Consider the following 20,765-nt stretch of genomic DNA (forward strand, 5'->3'; position numbering starts at 1 on the left):
TTTTTTGAGACAGGGTCTCACTATGTAGTGAGGCTGACCTGGAACTCACTGTGTAGCCCAGACTGGTCTCGAACTCACAGTGATCCTCCTGCCTCAGGTTCCCGAGTGCTGGGATTACAGGTGTATATCACCACACCCGGCACTCTTGTATCTCTTTTGAAAAAGAGATCAGACTGTTGTTCTCTGGTGGATCCCACCTTTACTGGCTTGTTGTGAAGTGGCCATCTGATTATTGATTAATAATGAAAAATCTTACATTATGAAACTGCAGGCTCTTGTACTTCTATTGCTCATAAAAAGAGATTCTGTACTTAGAAGCATGTAAAATTTCCTCCCGATGAAATCATGCCTTCCCTGTTAGAGATTTTGTACTTACCATGATATATACAGTAACTGGTTATAGATACAAGGTGCAGGATCTTTTCATGCACTCCGATGAAGCACATTTCTATAGCACCTTAGGATTGTTCAGCCCCCACACCTACAGTAGGCCGTCCTGGGATGCAGTAGCTTTCTTGCCACCCTTCATCTGTAGAACCTGTGTGGTGGCTTAACCCAGTGGACAGTTTGGAGGCCAAAGAGGTTTGGTTCCCTTGGTAAGTGTATATTTAAAGTGTCTGCTTTGAGTTAGGGCCCAACCACATACTGGGGAATTTGGCTTATGACTATACCATAGCCTCTTGGAGGACTGTGCCAGTTATTTTAAGTTGACTGACACCGGGTTCCTTTGTTTGCAGAAAACTGAAGTGATACACTGCTTTGAAATCAGAAGTGAAAGGAGTAGTATAGTCAGTCATTCAGCTCCAGAATCCAAAGAACCCTAGACATATAAAGAGGAGAAGGGTGTGTAAGAGTCTGGAAGAGAGGGGATCCAGGCTTTGCTCTCTGTTCACATTTCATTTTGGATGTTGGTCACTCATTTGAGTGAGGTGCATTGCCCAAGACTGCAGGGTGCTATATTTCTCAAGGGAAGCTGTACAAGGCCCTGTGGCTTAGGGGCCAGGAGTTGGGTCAGAGTGTTGAGTCACTGCTTAGGCAAGTTTCTCACCCTCCCTGTTGATTTCTTGTCTGTTAAACAAGTTCAAGCTTCAGAAGACACGGGCCACCTGTGCTCGTTTACTGGTGTGTCCTCGGCGATGCTCACAGGGCCTGTCAGAGTCAGTGTCACCCGTTTGGAAATGGCATGCCAGTTAAACGTATTCCAGGTTCTTCTTGCCTTGAACGAAGAATTGGCCGAGACACGTGAAAATGGTACCAAAGTTTATTTGAAAAATGAGGGGTGATGGAGTAAGGGAAGTACTGCTCTGCAGAGCAAACTTCGGCCAAACAAGAGAAAAAGGGACAAAAAGAGCAAAAATGAAAGTACACCCTTTGTTTGGGAGACACAGCACCGGCCGTTATGAGGAGTGACAGTAGACTGCTTGTGGGTCTGTGTCCGTATGCGGTCCACGTCTCATGGGAACCCACAAGAAGTTCTACAGACGGGGTCTTGGGAGTTATTCGGTGCTGTCCTGGGACCCATAATTGACAGGTCCTGCTTATTTTCCCCAGCCAGGTTTGCCACACGCTACCTCCTATATCATTATCATCTGGTATATAATTATTACCCAGGTCACAGTCTTGGCCTCATGTTGGAGTACGTAGACTAAACAGGATTTTTGTGTTTTGATTATAAAGTGTCACTTAAATAATCAGCTATTATCCTTGAAGAACATAAATACTTTGAGTTCATTTTCTTACTCTTCTGTTCAAGGATGAAGGTGATGCTATTTCCACATTATCCATCTAGCATTCATTATTTAAAAACTTGGGTTATATGAACTCAGTTGGATTTATGGGAACTCAGAGGTTCTTTCTGTGAGCTTATGTTCATGGTCACTTTTTTGTAGCAGCTCATCATGGGACAAAGTACTCACAGCCCTGCTTTGCTTGTCTCCTCTCCAGGTACAATTTTACAATGCTGGCACTGTCATCTTCATTCCTGGTGTTGTCCTATCTCCTGACCCGTTGGTGTGGCAGTGTGGGCTTCATCTTGGCCAATTGCTTTAACATGGGCATTCGGATCACACAGAGCCTTTGCTTCATTCACTGCTACTACCGAGGGAGCCCACACAGGCCTCTGGTGGGCCTGCGCCTGTCGCCCACCCTTCTGGGGGTACTTGCCCTTGCTGGTGGGATTACTGGTACTTCAGAGGTGAGACTGCAGCCTTCACACTACGATTCCACAGCTTTCCATTGTCCCCCCTCTGGGTTTCCCTTCCCTAGACTGTCTGAGCTGGCTGGGTAACTCTTTGCCTGCTCTTATCCCTCTAGGCCTCTGCAGCAGACAGAGGATAGATGTGGCAAAGGCTATTGCCAGGGGGAACAGAGCTGACCAGTTGGCTTTTATTCTGACTTAGAAGCTGGAACAGCAGCCCCCTTCCCTGGCCTGTCCCAGAGGAAAGGGGTGCGCAGCGAGGAGGCGAGCAGTGACAGTAGTTTCTTTCCCAGGTGTTCCTCTGCTGTGACCAAGGCTGGCCTGCCAGGCTGGCACATGTTGCTGTGGGGGCCTTCTGCTTAGGAGTGACTCTGGGGACAGCATTCCTCACCGAGACCAAGCTCATCCACTTTCTGAAGACTCAGTTGGGTGTGTCCAGACTCGCTGACAAAAGGACATGATTTCAGGGGTCCTTGGCACTGGACCAGTGGGGGAAGTTCTTGGACAGAGTGCACTGCTGTGCAAAAGCCCAGCCAAGGGATGTGTAGCAGAGCGAGAGCCACCCCGTAGTAAGAACCATGGATCAAACCCTGACCACTTGCGGGAGGAGTTAAGTTTTTAAGTGAAGACCAAAAAGCCCTTTTAAAATAGATGCATCCTTTTTGTTATTTTTTTTTTAAATCTGCCTTTTTTCCTTTTTATGAATGAACTAATTCCTATGGGGTGTCATTGAACTTTGGAGCTGTGTGCTTCAACAAACTATCATAGATGTTAATAATTATATGGCTAAGAAAATTAAATTAAAAAATAATTATCTGGCCAAGGAAAAGAGGTGTAGCCATTTACCCTTCACAGGAATATTTAGTTTCTTCAGTAAAAGAAGGAAGGAGTCAGACACCATGGTATACACATCTGAACTCCCAGCACCAAGGGAAGCTAAGGCAGGAGGACCAGAAATTTGAGTTAGCATCTGACACCTTAGCAAGACCCTTTCTCAAAGTGAAAAAAAAGGGCAAAGGATGAAGCTCAGTATGCACTGCGTAAGCACAGAGTGTGGCTTTCCCTGTGTCAGTGCTGCGCTCTGCATTTTTAGAGAAGAAAAGATATTAGTGAGCAATCCAAGAAACACAGCTTTGAAGCTTTTCTGATCCCTCTTCCAGAGAGGGAGGGAGACGCTTGCTGGTCACGGTCATTGTAGCCCCTGGGTCAGCTCATGCCTTCCCCAGCATGTGCCCTCAGGAGACCCGGAGTGGAGGGAGGGGAACTCCTGTAGACTCTAGATCTGGCCACCTGAAAGAGGGACTTGGAAGGGAACGAATCCAGGGTAAGCTGTTTTGCTCCCTGAGGGGACTGTTGTGTGGCAGCTTTCTGTAATTTCATGCATGGGAATTGAGGGCTAAAATGAAAAATGTCTCTTTTTATCAGAATAAAATAATAAGATGGGATAAATTCTATATGGCAAGTATTACTGAGTGAAGCCCTTCTCACTGACCATTTGTTTCCAGCACTGGTCCATACAACCAAGTTCTAGCCCCCGAAGAATGGCAGACCCGTGCGTGTGGGCCTCCAGGCTGGCACGTGAGCCCAGGCTCCTTGTGCCCCACGGGTGAGTGTCAAGCATTGTTGTGCAGTTTTCTTTGCCTTATGAATGTAATAATCCCCTTTTGGATATGATTACCCTTTGGAGCTACATGCGCAAACCATGTCTTAGGTATGAACAGCAACCTTCTGATCCATGTCTCCAAATTAGCCATTTGCCTCCAGAAAGAGGCCCAGTAAGAGAATTTGGTATTGTACATTAGAGTGCTTGCACTTAACCCACATGGCTGGAGCCACCACTGAGGGGCAGAGGTTCAAGCCCCACTACCCCACCGAGACTGGTGCCCAGTCACCCTGATGTGATTTTATCCATTCCTCTTCTGAACTGGGGAGAAAGTAGCCAAAGGCAAGGTGTCCTGAGCTGAGCTATCAGAGGTGCTCTAAAAACATGGCCTTCATCATGTCTTTGTAGGGCAGGATTAGGCTGTCGCAGGAAAACAGAATGGCCTGAGTGCACAGAAGTGGACCTTCTGTCCTCCACAAGCTCCTCTCCTGCTGCTGACCATCCCTCTCCCCTCCCCCAGAACCTCACCACCCCACTCTGTACTCACTAGACCCCAACCTCAAAGCGTGCTCCTCCAAGTCACTTGGATGGTAAGGTAGGGAACACAGATTCCCAGGACCCACACTGCCAGGTCAGGGTCGGGGGTGGGCCCTCAGGGCTCAGCTTTCATGGGGAGCAGGCTGTAAGGCCTCCAAGCCTGGCACAGCTCCTCCTCCCCGCCTTCCTCTTGGACAGGCCCAGTGTTGGTCGGGCCCATATCCCTAGTATCTGTTCTCTGTTCTAGGCGTGCATGGCCTTGTGACTTCGGAAGGAACCATGGGGTTTCTGCTCTCAGCTAGAGAGAAGCCTTGTGTCTAACAGGTGTCTCATCCTCTCTTCTCCCCATGCTACCCACCAGGTGCTGCTCTGAGGGTGTGCGTCTCTTGAACGATGGGCACCTCTGCCCAGGACCCTCTCCCATGTCCTGCTTCCTGTTTCTAGGGCAGGTAATGCCACAGCCATGTGTTTTTCCATTGCTAGTACCTGCCTCCTAGATCGTCAGCACTTTGGTCACAGTCTTACTCAGTTCTTATCCCTGGCGGCCTCCCTGAAATCATGGCCTGTGGAACTCAGCAGCCTCAGGGTGCTTGCATGCATATGGGCCAGGCTGTCTCACTTCATGCAAGAAAGATTGGGGGACAATCACACTTTTGATTTCAAGTACCATTGAAAATATAATGAGGCTATTTGTCCATGGAAACATGCCTGTAAGGCATATCCTTTTGGTATTTATTTGTTTAGGTTTTTTTTCAGATAAGGTCTTGCTATGTAGTTCAGGCCTTGAACTCACTATGCAAGTCGGGCTGGCCTCAAGCTTGTAGCAATCCTCCTGCTTCAGCCTCCTGAGTGCTGGAATTTCCCGTGTGCCCCACAATGCGTGGCAGCACATACTCTTATGACAGGAACAACCCTTTGGTGGCAAGAATAGAGTGTTGCTGAGCTGAAGATTTAGCTCAGTGGTTCTGCTGCCTGTGGTTCTGAGTTCAATCCCCAGTACCAAAAAAAAAAAAAAAAAAAAATTAAGAGTGTTGCTAACTTTCTGCACTCCCTCTGGCCACATGTAAGGTCAGTCAGTCACTTCAGACTTGACTTGGGCTCCCTCGGTGGGGACTTTCTGTGCTGCACTGTGCCCACTCCACAGCAGCTCAGTTCTGGTGGTACTGCACGCCCTGCCCTCTTCCGGCCTGGGACTGAATTACCAGAGGGTCTCTCAGTTCGCTTCTTACCCTAAGCAGTGTTTCCCATTGTTTATTATACTTTTCCTTCTCCATCTGGCCTGGTCTTTGACTTGGTTATTTTTTATTAAGCAGATCTTCCTTGATGGGTCAGGACAAGTTTCCATGCAGAATAGAGAAACTATGATTGTAGGAGGCCCAGAACAGCCCCTCTACTCTTCTGTCTTTAGTCAGGTGACAGGATTTTCTTTCAATGGGCTCATAGTCTTTTTATACCAGAATTAGAGGATCCTGGGAATTCAGATGCTACAAAGAGAGGCTCAGCGACTGACTCATTAATCCTAAAACACACTTACTTCATTGGGGATTCTGTCTGTCTGTCTGTCTGTCACCCACCCACCATCTCTCCTGAAGCTGGGGGTTGAACCCAGGGCCTCACACATGCTTGGCAAGTACTCTGTCTCCGAGCTTCAGCCCCACGAGCTTCAGCCCCAGCCCTCCTCAGCGTTTCTTGCCATGATTTTGAGGAAGAGAGAAGAGAATCTGGGGATACCCGGAAGGTAGGATTTCTGAGTGCTGAGTGCTGGGTGTGGCCTCTAAGCTGGATGTAATTCATGTCCAGCCAAGGAATCAGAAAGAATGTGGTCCTCAGCCCAGTCTTGGAAGAGCTATGAATGAAAATGGGCTGTGCCTGGGGAGGAACTAGAGAAGAGGAAGAGCAGGGGAAAACTTTCACACTGTTATCAACCTCTCTTCAGGGAGGGGCAGGGGGCGGACCTTTGGCACTGATGGCCAAGTGAGGAGGGAGTTACCCAGGAGTTTGGTCTCTTCAACCTAGCGAACTAACAGTCTCAGAATGCTTCCCACATGAGCTGCTCAGTGTCCCTAAGGGAGAGTTCTGGACGGCAGAGTGGGAGGCAGTGCAGGCCTGTCAGATCGGTCAGATTTGGGAAGAACAGCCAAGGCCTAAGTGTCAGGGCCCCCTGGAAACTTCTCACAGACAGTGAAATATGACTGGAAAGAACAGCTGAACAAAACCACTAAAATATAGATTTTATTTGCTGATGACTCCATGAGTGTCATGAAGGAACTGAAACTTGTATTTTTATTTTGGAAATGAGTCTTCTGAGCCAATAGAGATGCAGATGAAAATGGTTTGTTTTACTGTTGTTTAAGTACATGGGTGAATAGCTCCCTTTTATTTTTATTTTGGGTTTCTCATAGAAGAGAAACCATGCAGTACTTAACCTGTGTCTGATTTATTTCACCTCACATTATGTATATGATTAGTGTATGTTTGCAGTACAGAAAATCTGTCTATACCAATATGATGTCTCAATCATTTCCAATCCCTTTACCTGCCCTCCCTTATCTCCTCCCTTCCCCGAACTCCTTTCCCATGTCCAAGAGACTGTCATTTTGTTTCCTATCATCTCTCCTCTGTTTTACTCATTTACTTATAGTCTAGGTTTCGCATTTAAAGAAAACCATGAGATATTTAACTTTCTGTGTCCGAATTAACTTGACTGACTTTCTTGTCTGATTCTCTCAAGTTCTATCCATTTTCCTGCAAATGACAGTATTTCCTTCTTTTTTCTTGTTTATTAGTGTATGATTGTAATGCATAGTAATTACATATACTTCATATTTTTATCATTTTAATGCCCTTCCTCCTCATTCTGTCTGTTCCCCTATCCCTAGATCGCTTCCCAAACTCCCTGCTTCCTACCATCTCTCTTTTATTTTTCTCTTTAAATTATTTTTATTTTGGGTTTCTCGTATAAGAGAAGCTGTGCAATATTTCACCTGTGTCTGATCTGTTTTGCCTAACGTTATTGTCTCAGGATCCATCCATTTTCCTATAAATGCCTTAAATTTATGCTTTATGGCTCCATAATACTCCATTGTGTGTGCTTATTTATTTATTACAGTTAGAAACAAAGGAGCTGAATGAGTCACTCCCTTCCCCCATCTAACTCGAAACAGCATCTAACAGTTATTCCTGCTTCCATTATTCTCAGAGAGGGACAAAATGAAATAACAAAAGCCTAAGAGATTCCATGCCCTAGGTGGCAGAGCACTGGCACCTCACCTAAAGCCAGAGCTGTCTAGCCTTAAATTCTGAAAGCCTGAGTGAGCTACTGGCTTCTTTTCTCTTTTCTGTTTTCCCTGTTGCTGCTGCTGCCTTTCCCATCATCTTCAATAAACATAACTACAACTACAGACTACTGGACATATGCTTGGCAATTCTTTCCTCACCATACACAAGAACCTGGACTATTATTGGCCCATTCAGCTGTAACATACATACCACATTCTCCTTATCTATTTATCTGTTGCTGGGCATTTTAGGCTATTTCTCTTAAGTTAGAGATTGTAGTGCCAGGTGTGGTGGTACAGGCCTGTAATCCCAGCCTTCAGGAGGCTGAGGCAGGAGGATTGCTGTGAGTTGGAGGCCAGCCTAGGCCACATAGTGCGTTCAAGACCAGGCTGAACTATATATAGTGTGACCCTATCTCTCACACACACACACACACACACACACACACACAATTAGAGATTGTGAATTGTACTGCTATAGACATGAGTACAGCATCACTATAATATTGTTTAGATTTGTGTCACTCTAACAGGCAGAGATGCTGAACATTTCTTATGCACTTATGGGCCATTTGTACTTCATTTTAGGAGAAGTGTCTACTCATTTTAGTTTCCCATTTTTTTCCCTCAGTTTTATTTTATTTATTCATTTTTTAGTTGCCCATTTTTGAATGGTGTCTTTTAGGTGGGGTATAGTTTTAAAAATTCTTTATATATTCTAGATATTAGTCCAAGGAGTAGCTAGCAGTTTTTTTTCCCATTCTGGAGGCTGTCTCTTCACTTGGCCGGTTGTTTCCATTGCTGTGCAGAAGACTTTTTATTTGATATAATCCCATTTGTTGATTCTTGGTACTATTTCTTGTGCGGTTGAGGTTCTGTTCAGAAGTCCTTACTTCTACCTGTCTTCGGTTTTATCTATTGTATCTTCCGGCAGACTCGGTGTTTCTGTTTTTACATCTCGATCTTTGATCTATTTTGATTTGACTTTAGTACAGAGGGAGAGATAGGGTTTAGAGTCATTCTTCTGCACATGCATAATCCATTTCCCAGCACCATGTGTTACAGAGGCGATCTTCATTGTTTGTTTTTAGCCTGTTTGTCAAAGATCAGATGGCTAAAGGTGCATAGGGTTGGACCTACTGTTCCATTGGTTTACATGTGTTTCCGTATCACTACCTTGCTGTTTTTATTGTAGCTTTATAGTGAGTGCAATTTGAGACCTGGATTGTAATGCTTCCCACTTTGCTTTTTTTTTTTTTTTGCTCAGGATTGCTTTGGCTATTCTGGGTCTCTTCTGGTTCTATATAAATTTTAAGATTGTTTTTTGCTGGTTTGATAAATATTGTTGGTATTTTGATTGGAATTTCATTAAATCTATATATCATTTTCGGTAATATTGCCATTTTTACAGTATTCTTCTGCCTCCCCAGAAACAGAAGATGTCTTTCCATTTTCTTACATCCTCTTCTGTCACTTTCTTTAGAATTCTATGTGGTTGTTATAGAAGTCTTTCATTTCCTTGGTTATGTTGATTCCTAGGTATTTAATTTTTTTGAAGTTATCATGAATGGGATGATTTCATTCTTTTTTATGGTTGAAAAATATTATATTGTGCATATATACAACATTTTCTTAGCTACTCATCTATTTACAGGTGTCTCGGCTGTTTCCAGAGCTCAGCTGTTATGAATTGCAGCACTATAAATATGGGTGTCTGTGTATCACTGTAGTGTTTTGTCTTTAATTCTTTCGGATAAATACACATGAGAGATATATCTGGGTCAAATGAAATCTCTGTTTTTTAGTTTTTTGAAGAATCTTCATACTGATTCTAAGTGATTGTACAAGTTAACAGTCCCACCAACAATGGAGAAGGCTTCCTTTTCCCCTATGTTGAAAGCATTTGTTGCTTTTTGTCTTCTTTTTAGGTACCGGGGATCAAACTCGGGTTCTTGTGCTTGCAAGGCAGGCGGCAGAACCTGTGAGCTAAATCCCCAGCCCAATGGTAGCCATACTTACTGGAGTAAGAATGTTTTGATTCGCATTTTTGTAATGGTTAAAGATATTGAACATTTTTTCATGTACTTATTAGCCATTTGTATTCATTTCAATTGCTAATTTTTGATTGGATCATTTATTTGGGAGGTGATATTTTTGAGTTATTTATGTAGTCCTAAGAAGAGTAGCGAGCAAAAATATTTCCCATTCTTTAGGTTGTCTTTGCCCTGTTGATTGTTTCCTTTGCTCTGCAGAAATTTTAATTTGGTGTAATTCCATTTGTTGATTCTTGATATTATTTCCTGCGTTATTGGAATTCTATTCTGAAAGCCTGCCTGCCTGTGCCTTATCTCTTCCATTATTTATTCTTGTTATCTTCCAGCAGTTTCAAAGTTTCTGTTTTTATATCTAGGTCTTTGATCTATTTTGATTTGAGTACAGGGTGAGAGATAGGAGTCCACCTAGTTTTAATCTTCTGCACATTGAATTAGCTTTTAATTTCATTTGCTAGTTAACTTTCAAGGATAGCAGAAGGGGTGTTTTATTTGAAGAATTTGGGGAAAGGGAGAACACTGATTTTTGTTATCAGTTGGCTCCCAACTACCTTGGAACAGCCACTTCCCTATTTAGTGTCATTAATTTTTAACCAGAACTGTCTGGGTGTAGCTGAGCAAACTGAGGAGAATGGGCTTTTAATGCAGTTCATCCTCTTTTAGGGCCCTCGTGAAAAAGTCTTATAAATAGCGTAACTTGGTAATTTTTCTCCAGACGAATTAGCCAGAGTTGCTGGTTATATCAAAATGCAGTTGACTCTTCTCCTGGCAACTTTTCGCCCTTCTTGAGAAAAGTGGCTCACATGGATAGTGCTGGAGGTGAAATGTGCAGTTGGAGCCCTCCTTTCACATGGTGTGTCAGTGTCAGCAGAGTAAGGCACCCAGCCTGTCCCAGACCTAGGCTCCCGCACACTTCCTCTTGGAGACTCCCTCACTCCCAGCCAGCCTGTCAGATGAATTACACTGCACTATGTTCCACTTTGAATATAACTATGTATGTGTACAAGAACTTTGGTTGCTTAATCAACAAGATTATAATCCTAGCACTTGGGAGGCTGAGGCAGGAGGATTGCCATGAGTTCAAGGCCAGTCTGGGCTACTAGTGAGTACCAGACCAGCCTGAACTACATAGTGAGACCCTGTCTTACAAAAAAAAAAAGATATGCTCTGTGGATATTTAAATAATGTACTTTTAAAGCTCTTATTTTGGAACCAGTTAATTTTTGCTTCCATCACAGTCATTTCTGAGGTTCCCAAAGAGTTGAAAGGCCCTGGATTTTGCACCTATGAAGCCCAGGAGCCAAAAAGCCCTGGTGACCTGCAGGGAGGGAAGGCAGGGCAGGAGCCACTGGTGCCAGAGAGGCTGCCTAGCAGCAAGGCTGGGAGGGCCCAGCCCCGAGGCAGCTCCTGGTCCTCTCACCATCTGGCTGGTTCTCACCTCATCTGGGCCCGGACAGCAGAGAAGAGGGCAGTGGGAGTGGTGAGCGGTAGAGGAAGGCTATGCTCAGGTGCTTGCTCAGCAGGGTGGAGACCAGCCTTTCTGCAGTCTCTTTCACCGCCTTTTACTTCCAGCAGTAATTCCCTCATCCTTTTGTTTTGTTTCTGAGTGCAAACCCCCTGGAGGAGAAATAACCATTTTTACAGGGCAACTAGTGTAGGTCATAGGCCATCAGTGGGCCAGTGGAAGGGCCAGGCTGGGGTCAAGTGAGGCCCTTGGTCTGGGGGAGGCCCGTGCAGAGTGGCATAGTTTACCCAGATTGCTCTCTGGCCTCAGAGGAGCCCCACGAGGACCTGCGACAGAACAGCTGAGTTGGAAGGAAGCTTCAAGACCACTGCCAACTGTTTGTCACATTTTGTCCCATTCTCCAGTAGAAGTCCCCCAAAGTCATGTACCTGTTGACCTTACTGTTACAAAGATGTCCTGTCCTGAAAAGAAGCCACCTGGCTGCACAGTGCTCAACAGGAAGGGGACCTGAAAAACTGGCTGCTCCTAGCCAGGCACGGTGGTGCGCACCTGTTGTTTCTGCTACTCTCAAGGCTGAAGTAGGAGGATCATTTGAGCCCAGGGGTTTGGGACCAGCCAGGGCAACATAGCAAGACCTCCCCTCATCTCAAAAACAAAAAACAAAACAAAACCCACACAGTCAAGTGACCACGCCTAGGCCTTCCTCCCCAGCTCACTCTTACTGGCACCCATCGCAGGCTAGGACCTTGGTGGGGGCTTGGATGCTGTCAGCACAGTCAGTGAGCAGTGACTAATTAAGAAATGACTGCATCAGTCACGGAGCTGACCACTGAGAGCATGTTTCTGTTTTGTGTCTAGGAGATCCTGACACACTTTCCAATTATGTGGAACTAATAGTGTGTGGCTTCCATGAAGCCATGTCAGGTGGGAGAGGGGCAGTCTGAAGGGAAACGTGACTTGCTGTGGGCAGTGCAGGTTGCTCTCAGCGAACCTCCTCACTCCTTTGCACTTTCTGTTGAAAATCATGGTGACACTGGGGTGAACAGCATTAGGGATGCCAGAAAACTCCTTTCAGAAGGGCTTTGGTTTCCCAGGAGAATTCAGAAGGAGGCTGGTGACATAAGCTTCTGTCTTTTCAATTGGTACAGCTGGGGACCCCCACCCCCAGCCTCAGAGCCCCCGCAGGCCATGCCGGGAAAATCACAAAGACCCAAGAGAGTAACACACTGTACCCTCTACATGTCTCAAGCAAACTAGAAAAACAGCTAACATAGCCTTCCTTTTTTGCTTCCCTAGGGCATGTACACAACAATTTTATGAACAAACAGGTTAGCATAGCACATTTTTCCATTCCTGAACTAGAGCTAAAGTTGTCACCTTCCTCTGAGATCCGTAAGTGGTGTCTCTCTAATGACAAGGGAATGTTCTTGCAAGTGTACAGATGTCAGGCAGTGGGGGGCAATAGAAAGGACAGAGCTGCTTACATCTGTTTCTTTTGTAACCAAGAGTGAAATTGTGTGGTGCTCTGGCAGCCCAGCAGGGCCGATGGGCATGATGCCCGAGTACCCTGGTGACTTTTGCCTTGGCCTCCTCTCAGCTCTCCCTGCAGCAAACATGTGAACACAGGGCCAGAGCCAGGCTCCGGATGGAAGGACTCAGAGGTGTCCTACCTTTGTGTTGTTTCCATCTGCGCCATCACTGGAAAAAGCCTTCCACATCCATGCCTTTGTCTTTCGAAGAATGCAAGCAGGTGTGGAGTTTTCTAGTGAAACACTACATTGAGTTGCGTGTCATCAGTTACACACCACCAGTTACCCTTCAGTAACTTACGGGGTGACTTGGAGCAAGTGTCCTTGGCTCCAGTAGTTACAGAGCATGGGGTAGACCCCAGGTCATTACTTTCCCCTTTTGTGGACACCTCTGCCAGCCTTCCTGTTCATGTTCCTCTGTCTTTCTTCCAAAACCTGTTTCCTTTCTTCCTTGAGAACAAGGAAGGCAGGTTGGGGGTCTTACAGCAGATCTTAGCCCCAGCCTTGTTTCATCTCTTCACAGTGGATCTTCAAGCTACACATTTCCTCCCCTAAGCTCAGTTTACTTCTCTAAAGATGGGCACAACAGCATTTGTCTGCTGAACTGATCCAAGAATTTGCTGAGTTTTTCCTTTAAGTAAACAAGCAAAGTAAAACCAACCGTTTTCTACTTACACCCTCCATCCTAACCTCTGCATTTGTTGGCTATTGCTCTTTCACCTCACCGGGATGAAGGATGCCGAATTCAGATCACCTGGCTTCCTCCTTCCAGAAGCAGTTGGTATCTTGAGTGCCACTGCAAAGATGAAGTTTTCCCAAAAGGAATGCATGTTCTGATCTTATCAGGACTTGGGCATGGTAGAGAAACCCCATACGTTTCTGGGCCTGCCCTCCACCCTATGGAGGAAGAAAGTCGTTAACATTTGGTGTCTAGAGCATACCCAGGTAGTGTGGTCCATCCACAAGGAGCCATGGCAAGGGTGAGCCAGGTTCTGACTCACATGGCCCACTGCTGCAGGGCTTCCTAACTTCTGCCCACCTCTCTTGGACACTCTTCTCTTCAGCCTGGAGAGGACATTTTACTCTCAACTCCATTGCCTGCTGGGTCCAAGGGCAGCTGTTGGTCCACATAGTCAACAGCTGGGGAGCAGGCGAGGACAGTCGTACTCTAATCTCAGCTCTGCCTTTGTTCCTTCAGGAGTTTCTGGGGTTGGGGTAGGAGCCTTTGTCTCATCTCCACCTACAAAGGACTCCCCTCGCTGCCCACTGTTGCTCAGAGCCCGTTGTGGAAGCAGAGAATAAGTCAGGGTTGAGCAGTACCATGGCGTAGCTTGTAGAGCCGGGGCCCACTGGGCCTCTACACTCCAGGACTGGAGCCTGGGTGCTGGTCCGTATTCAAGCAGGGGAGCCAGACCAGTGCAGAAGTCATGTACAGTTTAAAATATGTTCATGTATTGTGTTACAAGTGATCTTATCTCCCAGTATCATTAGGTAGGGTACATATTTCCTGATTAGCAAATTATAAATTATTCTGAGGGCAGGCAGTGCACTATAGACACTCAGGGACTAAACATCAGTCAAGGCTCCTTTTCTGTCTGCACACAGAGCACACATCTTGCCTGGCCTATACCACCCTCAGCAGCAGTCCTGTTACTGTTTGCCATCAGAGGCTGTTTCCAGCTGTGTTCTCGGTTGTTGGAGAGAATATCCTGACAGACCTCTAATAACCAGGCCTGCTTTTGCACTGTGCCTGCCTGTGAACCCTGGGATTAAACTTCATTGCTTGCCAGCCCCAGCCTCACCGTAAGAGATGCCAGGGTGGGAGCGAGCCTGCCCCTGTCACAGTGAGTGACCAACTAGCCAGGGTAGAACCTGGTACTCATGACCTGTTGTTGGCCAGGGGTGAGACTTTTTATCCCTGGGATTCCTTGTGGGAAGAGGGATTCACACAGTATTAACCGTGACATCACGGCAGCCTGTCACTGCTAGTGCAGTGACTGTCTTTCCCATTGCAGAGCTAGGGACCCTGAGGGGCAGTGGAGCTCGGGATCCCTGCTGAGCATCAGCCAGTAGCCAGGCTCACGGTCTTCTCGGCCATAGACAGGCGGATGTGCCACACTGGGCCACTGAGAGTGTGCAGGCTGTCACAAGTAATTGCTTCCCCTGAGACAGTGCCTCTGGGTGTCAGTGATGCCCCAGCTCTGCCCTCAGAGAATCTGAAATCCACCTAAGTGAGCAGAAGTGGAACAGAGGAAGCAGGGTCTGCCTGTGGCTCCTGCTCGTTGCTTGGATGGGAGGCCTCTACAGGCAATTGGCTGTGGAAAGTTCCTCCTTGTTTCACCTACCCAAAGGTAGGGAAATGGGGTGCAGCCCTTTAGGCTCGAGGCACATTATCCTAGTGTTGCTGCAGCTGGGGCAGTATTTCTGAGTCACCCAGCCTGTGGGTAGAGCCCGAAGTCTTGCCAAGATCACTCCAGGCTTCTACCTGCTGTGGACCCTGGCGCGAACAGACCTGGATGTAGACCCAGAGGAGTCCTGCTGTCTCCTTACTCTATGACAGTGGTGGCGAACCCATGGCACGTACACCACAAGGGGCACACAGACCCTCTCGGTCAGTGAGTAGTGAGCCAAGTCAGTCTGGCAGCCAAGCATTGGGAAACAGTTGTTTTTTTCTAAATTAAAACTTCAGTGTCAGGTTTAACTGCCGCATTGGCACTTGGAGATAAATAAGGGTGTTTGGTGTTACCATCTGGGCACTTGGTCTCTGAGAGGTTTGCCAACACTGCTCTATGGCCTTGAACAATGGACTCAACTTCTCAAGACTCAGCATTTTCTCTGTCTAAATCCTACCTGCTTCTATTCTTAATTTTTCTTTTTATCAAAATAATACATTTTTTTTTAAAAAAGTTGAACAATGCTGAAAGGCTGCTAATGCAGCCTTCTTCTCACTACCCCAAGCCTCACAGTTCATGACCCTCTGCTTCCAGTTCTCTTGGTCATTTCTTCTATTTCTCTTTATATTTCTAAAGAATTCACTTATATTGCTATTTGTTGCTCTTTCACCTTTCAGACCCTGCCTTCCTGCTCTGGAAAAGTGAGTTCTGATAGCCACGTCTCCACGTCTCAGCCTTCTAATGCCATGGTTTAGGGTAAATTGACATTGAGTATTTACGTGGTTAAAACTAGTGCATATGTCAACATTGTTTTCTGCTACATCAAGTGCACTGTTCTATTTCCTTTCTACTACACTTTGTTCCCCCCCACCGGAGTTTGTAATTAATTACCCCCCCATTCTCTTCTTTATAAAGTTAGGAAAGTCCAACAAAACACTGTAAAACTCTTCTCAATATGACTAAGCCCAACAAGTATCATGGATTCTGTTTCCTGGAGATGTTGCTCCAGGAGCCCTCACTGTTCTGCTCTATTCCTCCTGTCCCCTCTGCTGGCCCCCAGAGTGAAGGAACTAAGGCTCAGAGAGGTTGAAAGATTGGATGCAGATATAGGCCTGGTCATGAGATGCAGTCATAGGGCTACGACACTGCAGCCCAGTGGGGTGCAGTCACATAAATAGGGCCACTCGGTGGCTTTAATGTCTGCAGTGTGGGGCAGTGGCTTTCATCACTGCAGAAGGCAGAGGCAGAGGCAAGTTTCCCTGCTCTTCCTGCGTGGCCCTTCTTGGTGAGTCCCATGCAAGCTTGTTTCCATCCCCTATGTGTGACAGTTAATCAGTTGTGTCAATTGAATAAGAAATGCCCAGTTAGATTGGCTCGATATGGCTCTGGGTGTGGAAGACCCACATGAGAGAGTATTATCTCCAGAATAGTATCAAAGGGAAACTAAGAAAGAAGGCTCACTTCTGTTTCTTCAGCAGAACTGCAGTCTTCACCAGGACGCATCGCCAGACCCTTCAGCCTCTTGATACAGACTCGCAGTGGACACTACAGTGAGTTCCAGGCGTTTGACGGGATCCTTTGGATCCCCAGTGCACAGAGAGCCCTTTTGCACCCTTCCACACCGGACTCTGTGGGTGGCCACTGTAAACCAATTTTGTAAATTCTTACATATTTGTATATCTTGGATTAAACCTGTTTCTCTAGTAAACACTGATGGAGGCACTATTCCAGGCAGATCTGAGAATGGTCTGGGCCGGAAGTCTGGCCTGACAGCGAAGTTCGTGATTTTCTAAGACCACCCAAAGGCTGCTTCCCCTAAGCGTGATAAACCAGCCCTACACAAGCACTCACACCTGATTCATCACAGACAGGGATGCTTTTTTGCCACTTCCCCACACCTTGTCTCCTCTACCCGGGAAGGTTGAGCTCTCAGCCCACTCTCATTGCCAGAGAGTCTTCTATTTCTGATCAGAGGAGACTAAGGTCAGCACTGGGGAACTCATGAGGTTAAGAGGATGCTAGGGGCCCAAGGCCCAAAGGCCTGGTCTTTCAGTGCTCACACATAGGGACTCCCAGCCTAAATGGCCCAGGTCCTTAAAGGCAACTCACATTCCCAGATAGGATATCTCTTCTGAGTCAAGAGCTCCTGGCTGCACACCCCATTTATTCCTCATATCTGAGAGGCCTATTTATTTGTAGAGGCCTCTTATAAGGCCCTCTCAGCAGCTGTGCATGACTGCCATTCATATTTTCCTAAAAGCCAGATGTCAAGGGAGATCTGTGTCTTGGTTATTTTCCTCATTTCTGAGTCAAATTACCTGACACCCAGAAGTTAAAGGAGGAAATATTTATTTATGTTTACGGTTTGTATAGGTTCCAATCTATAGTCATCTGGCTTCAAGGTAAAGCAGCATGGTAGGAGGGCACGGCAGAGAAAAAAACAGTCCATGGCAGGTTAGGCAGAAAGCAGAAAATAGCAAGCCTTCCTTTTCCTTTTATCCCATCCAAGCTACTAGCCTTTTGAGTGGTGTCACACACACCCAGGTAGGCCTTCCTAGGGTCCATATCCATACAGAACTATGATAAACTAATTAGTAAACTAATGTAGTACCACACACCCTTAATTCCAGAATCACACACTTTAGATCCAGCCATCCCACCTATGAGTACATGAGCCTTTTGTATGTGTGTGTGTGGTGGTGGGGATTTCCAGGATGACTCCAGGGGCATAGAGAGAGAATGCAAGGCACATCTCCCATGCCTCAGCCAGCAGGAGACAGGTATGGATATCAGAGGCACTTGGGAGAAGTATAGATCTCTTCATATGGCCACATGCTTTCTAAACAGACAACTCACCAGGATTTAAACTGCAACTCAGATTCAACCAGCTAAGTAAGGAAGAAGAAAGTATGGGTTGCTATGGCAACACCAAATTGCCCAGGACCAGGTTGGTCTCTGAGGCAGGGAAAGGAGGGAAGCAGAGCTGAGCCTCTATCTCCTTGGCAGAGATTTAAGGAGAATGTGGGAACAAGCTGGACACACTCCAGTGGAGTGTGGTCCATTTCTCCCACCACCTCAGACCAGGGCTGAGGGCCTGGGCCATGTTGATGTGATGCAAGGGGGTCTGACTACCTCAGGGCTCTGACTCTGAAGGCTAAGAACCAGATTGCCCAAATAGGCCACGTTCCACAAGCAGCCACTTGTAGGGACCAGACTCCCCTTCTCCCTAAGGGCTGCCCTACCCCAGAGATGTGCACATTTGGAGCCTGCTTTCCTCCTCCCTCCAGTCCTAGTGTTCCTGGCAAAGCGTCCAGTCTGAAGATCAAGGGACCCATAGCCTCACCCCAGGAGTGCCAGCTGCTGCTTCTATGCACAAGTAGAGCTGCCAGCCTGGCCTCTTCCTCCCCTGTGGAGCCAGCCAGAGGTGTTGCCCCATGTGTTCTGTGCCAGCCTGGGCCCAGGTCTAGGTGGCATGGGAGAGGGTTGCTCATAAAGGAAAACAATTAAGCATAAGAAACCTTTTCTGCCCCTAGACCTACTTTGCCCCTATTCTGCCTTTGACTCTCTAGTGCTTATGGGCCTCCAGGACAGCATCCTAGCTCCTCAGCAGGCCTCCACAGCCCTCCTCTCTAGCCAAATCTGGAATGTCCGTCTCTGTGGTCCCTGGAGTTAACCACAAGAAGGACTTCATAGAGACGTAATATGTGAATGAATGAACGAGTGACTTGAGTAGTGGGAGCTGGAAACAAGAAATTTAAAAAGCTAGGTCTGCAGAGATAGACTTGTAGGGTCAGTTTTGGGGGTCTTATAAGCCAGTTTTAAATTTTCAGACTCCCCACTCCCCTAGGTCTTACCTAGGCCCTGGGATAACTTCCACCTTCCAGAGGGGCCATGGGGGTGCCTGGCAGATGTGGCTCTACCACCTGATCCCCCCTCAGAGAGATGGGGACCCCAGGGCCCATGCCCCAGAGCCTAGATCATCTGATCCCTAACAGGGGCTGCCTCCCTGGGACTCAGACCTGACTGCTTTTGCTCACATCTTCAGGCTTGACTACCTGTCCAATTAGTGTTAATTGGAAACAGGAAGTTGGGGAAGATGGGGCGGGGGCTGTCAGAACTCCAGGGCACCAAGCTTCCTGGCCCTTCCCCAGAGATGCAGGGATCTCCCCTAGGGCTGGTGGGGTTTCTGGGGGGTTTTCCCTGGCCTCATATATGCCAGGCCCATGCATAGGTGGGCCTCTGCTCTCCAGACCACTTCCTATCCCTTGTGCCAGTTGTCCTGATGGAAGTGCAGGCTGGGCCAGCCCCAGCTTCTTCACTGCTGCTGGCTCCTTCTCATCAGGCACATGGAGCACAGAGCCACAGCTCTCCAGTTTTCAGACTGTAGGACTGAAGGGCAGAGGAGCTCAGGACATGATGAGAGAGGCACAGGGGCTGGGTCCTTCTGAACACTTCACTGAAGCCACAGTCCCCGCCTTGGCCCAGTAAACTGGCTGCAGTTTGGCTGGGTGCACCTCTGTGCTTCCCTGGAGGAGGCAGACATCCAGAGGCCCTTCCCAGAGCAGCAGGATTCCCCTGCATTTCCCCAGCCTCCTTCCCTGAGAAGCAGAAGGCGCCCAGAGGCAAAGCACCTTTTGTGTCAGTCCCCACACTGGTTCCAGATGCCATGGTGCTTTCCTTGCCCACAGGCACAAGGCCCCGCCTCAGCCCAGGCAGAGGTACACTCCCCACCCCATCTCTCTGTAGTACTGTGTGATCGTTATGTGTGGGTGCCCTTGTCCTGGGCCCTGTCGGGCCTGCGTCTTAGTGGACTGTGACCCAGCTCTGGACACTCAGCCTCCAGTTGGGTGGGCACATGTCTGAAATAAGGACCATCGGGACTCAGAGGTGCTCGGAGGTTAGGGCTCCTGGGCTCCAGCTCCCAAGAGCAGCCTCCACATCAGAGACTATGAAATGGCTTCATTCCTGCGTAGCAGGCACTAGGGAAGACCTAGGGCCCCAAGAGTTCTTCCAGTCCAGAAGCCTGAGAGCACAGGCCTCATCTATGGCGGCCACTAGAGGGCAGGACCCTCCCATATGTTTCTTTCCAAGTTGCTAGCAAGTGGAGAGCTAGGCGGTCAAGATGCAATGGAGTGCCGTCCCTGGCAGCAATCGCCAAAGGCTGTTATTAGGATCGGGCAGAGGCTGGGATGCTGGCCAAAGGCCCACCTGAGACCTCCCTGCACCTGTAGGCTTTCACCTCCTGGGAACCCAGCCCTGAGCAACAGGGGTGATGCCTGTCTTCTGCCTTGGCATTAAGTGACCAGTCGGTCTCCAGTCCTTAGAGTACCAGGAACAAATAGGAAAGCAGGTACTGCAGCCTCCTCTAGGTAAAGCGAAGAAGCTGAGGCCAAGAAGAACTCACTTGACTAAACTAAATCCTATGTATAAGTTGGGTTGGGACAGATGTTTCCTAACCACTGACCATGATCCAGGCACCTGCAACGTCCCCATGGGATTGGTGCTGTTGGAAGCGCTTTACTTTTGCAGATGGGAAAACTGAGGCTCAGAGAGGGTGCCCATTGGCTGGAGCCCCATAGCAAGAGTAGAGCAGGATCCAAAGCCAGGCAGCAGGATGATGGCCAAGCTAGGGGTCCCTGGCTGCTGCAGCAAGTACAAGGCTGCCCAGGCTGAGGCCTCTGCCCCTTGTCTGAATTTGGCCAGCATTGAGGC

The 20,765-nt window shown here is 47.5% G+C and overlaps 1 protein-coding gene across 14 annotated transcripts in view; it reads left to right on the forward strand.

Moving 5' to 3' along the window:
• Rft1 (RFT1 homolog) overlaps positions 1-20,765 on the forward strand; it is a 69,066-nt gene that overhangs the window by 38,268 nt on the left and 10,033 nt on the right. Inside the window, exons 12-16 of one of the 14 annotated variants that reach the window (XM_033757084.1) lie at positions 1,945-2,194; positions 3,703-3,803; positions 4,699-4,786; positions 5,930-6,075; positions 16,529-17,300. In XM_033757084.1, the coding sequence (XP_033612975.1) occupies positions 1,945-2,194; positions 3,703-3,803; positions 4,699-4,786; positions 5,930-6,075; positions 16,529-16,607 (664 nt within the window). In that variant the 3' untranslated portion in view covers positions 16,608-17,300. Of the gene's footprint in view, positions 1-1,944; positions 2,195-2,490; positions 3,661-3,702; positions 3,804-4,208; positions 4,392-4,698; positions 4,787-5,929; positions 6,076-15,730; positions 16,508-16,528; positions 17,301-20,765 lie in introns of those variants that run through there. The other 13 variants (XM_033757085.1, XM_010643060.2, XR_784083.2 and 10 more) reach the window with 13 other exon arrangements.

Source organism: Fukomys damarensis, unplaced genomic scaffold, assembly GCF_012274545.1.
Source record: "Fukomys damarensis isolate Sample0158 unplaced genomic scaffold, DMR_v1.0_HiC HiC_scaffold_28, whole genome shotgun sequence".
Classification (NCBI taxonomy): Eukaryota; Metazoa; Chordata; class Mammalia; order Rodentia; family Bathyergidae; genus Fukomys; species Fukomys damarensis.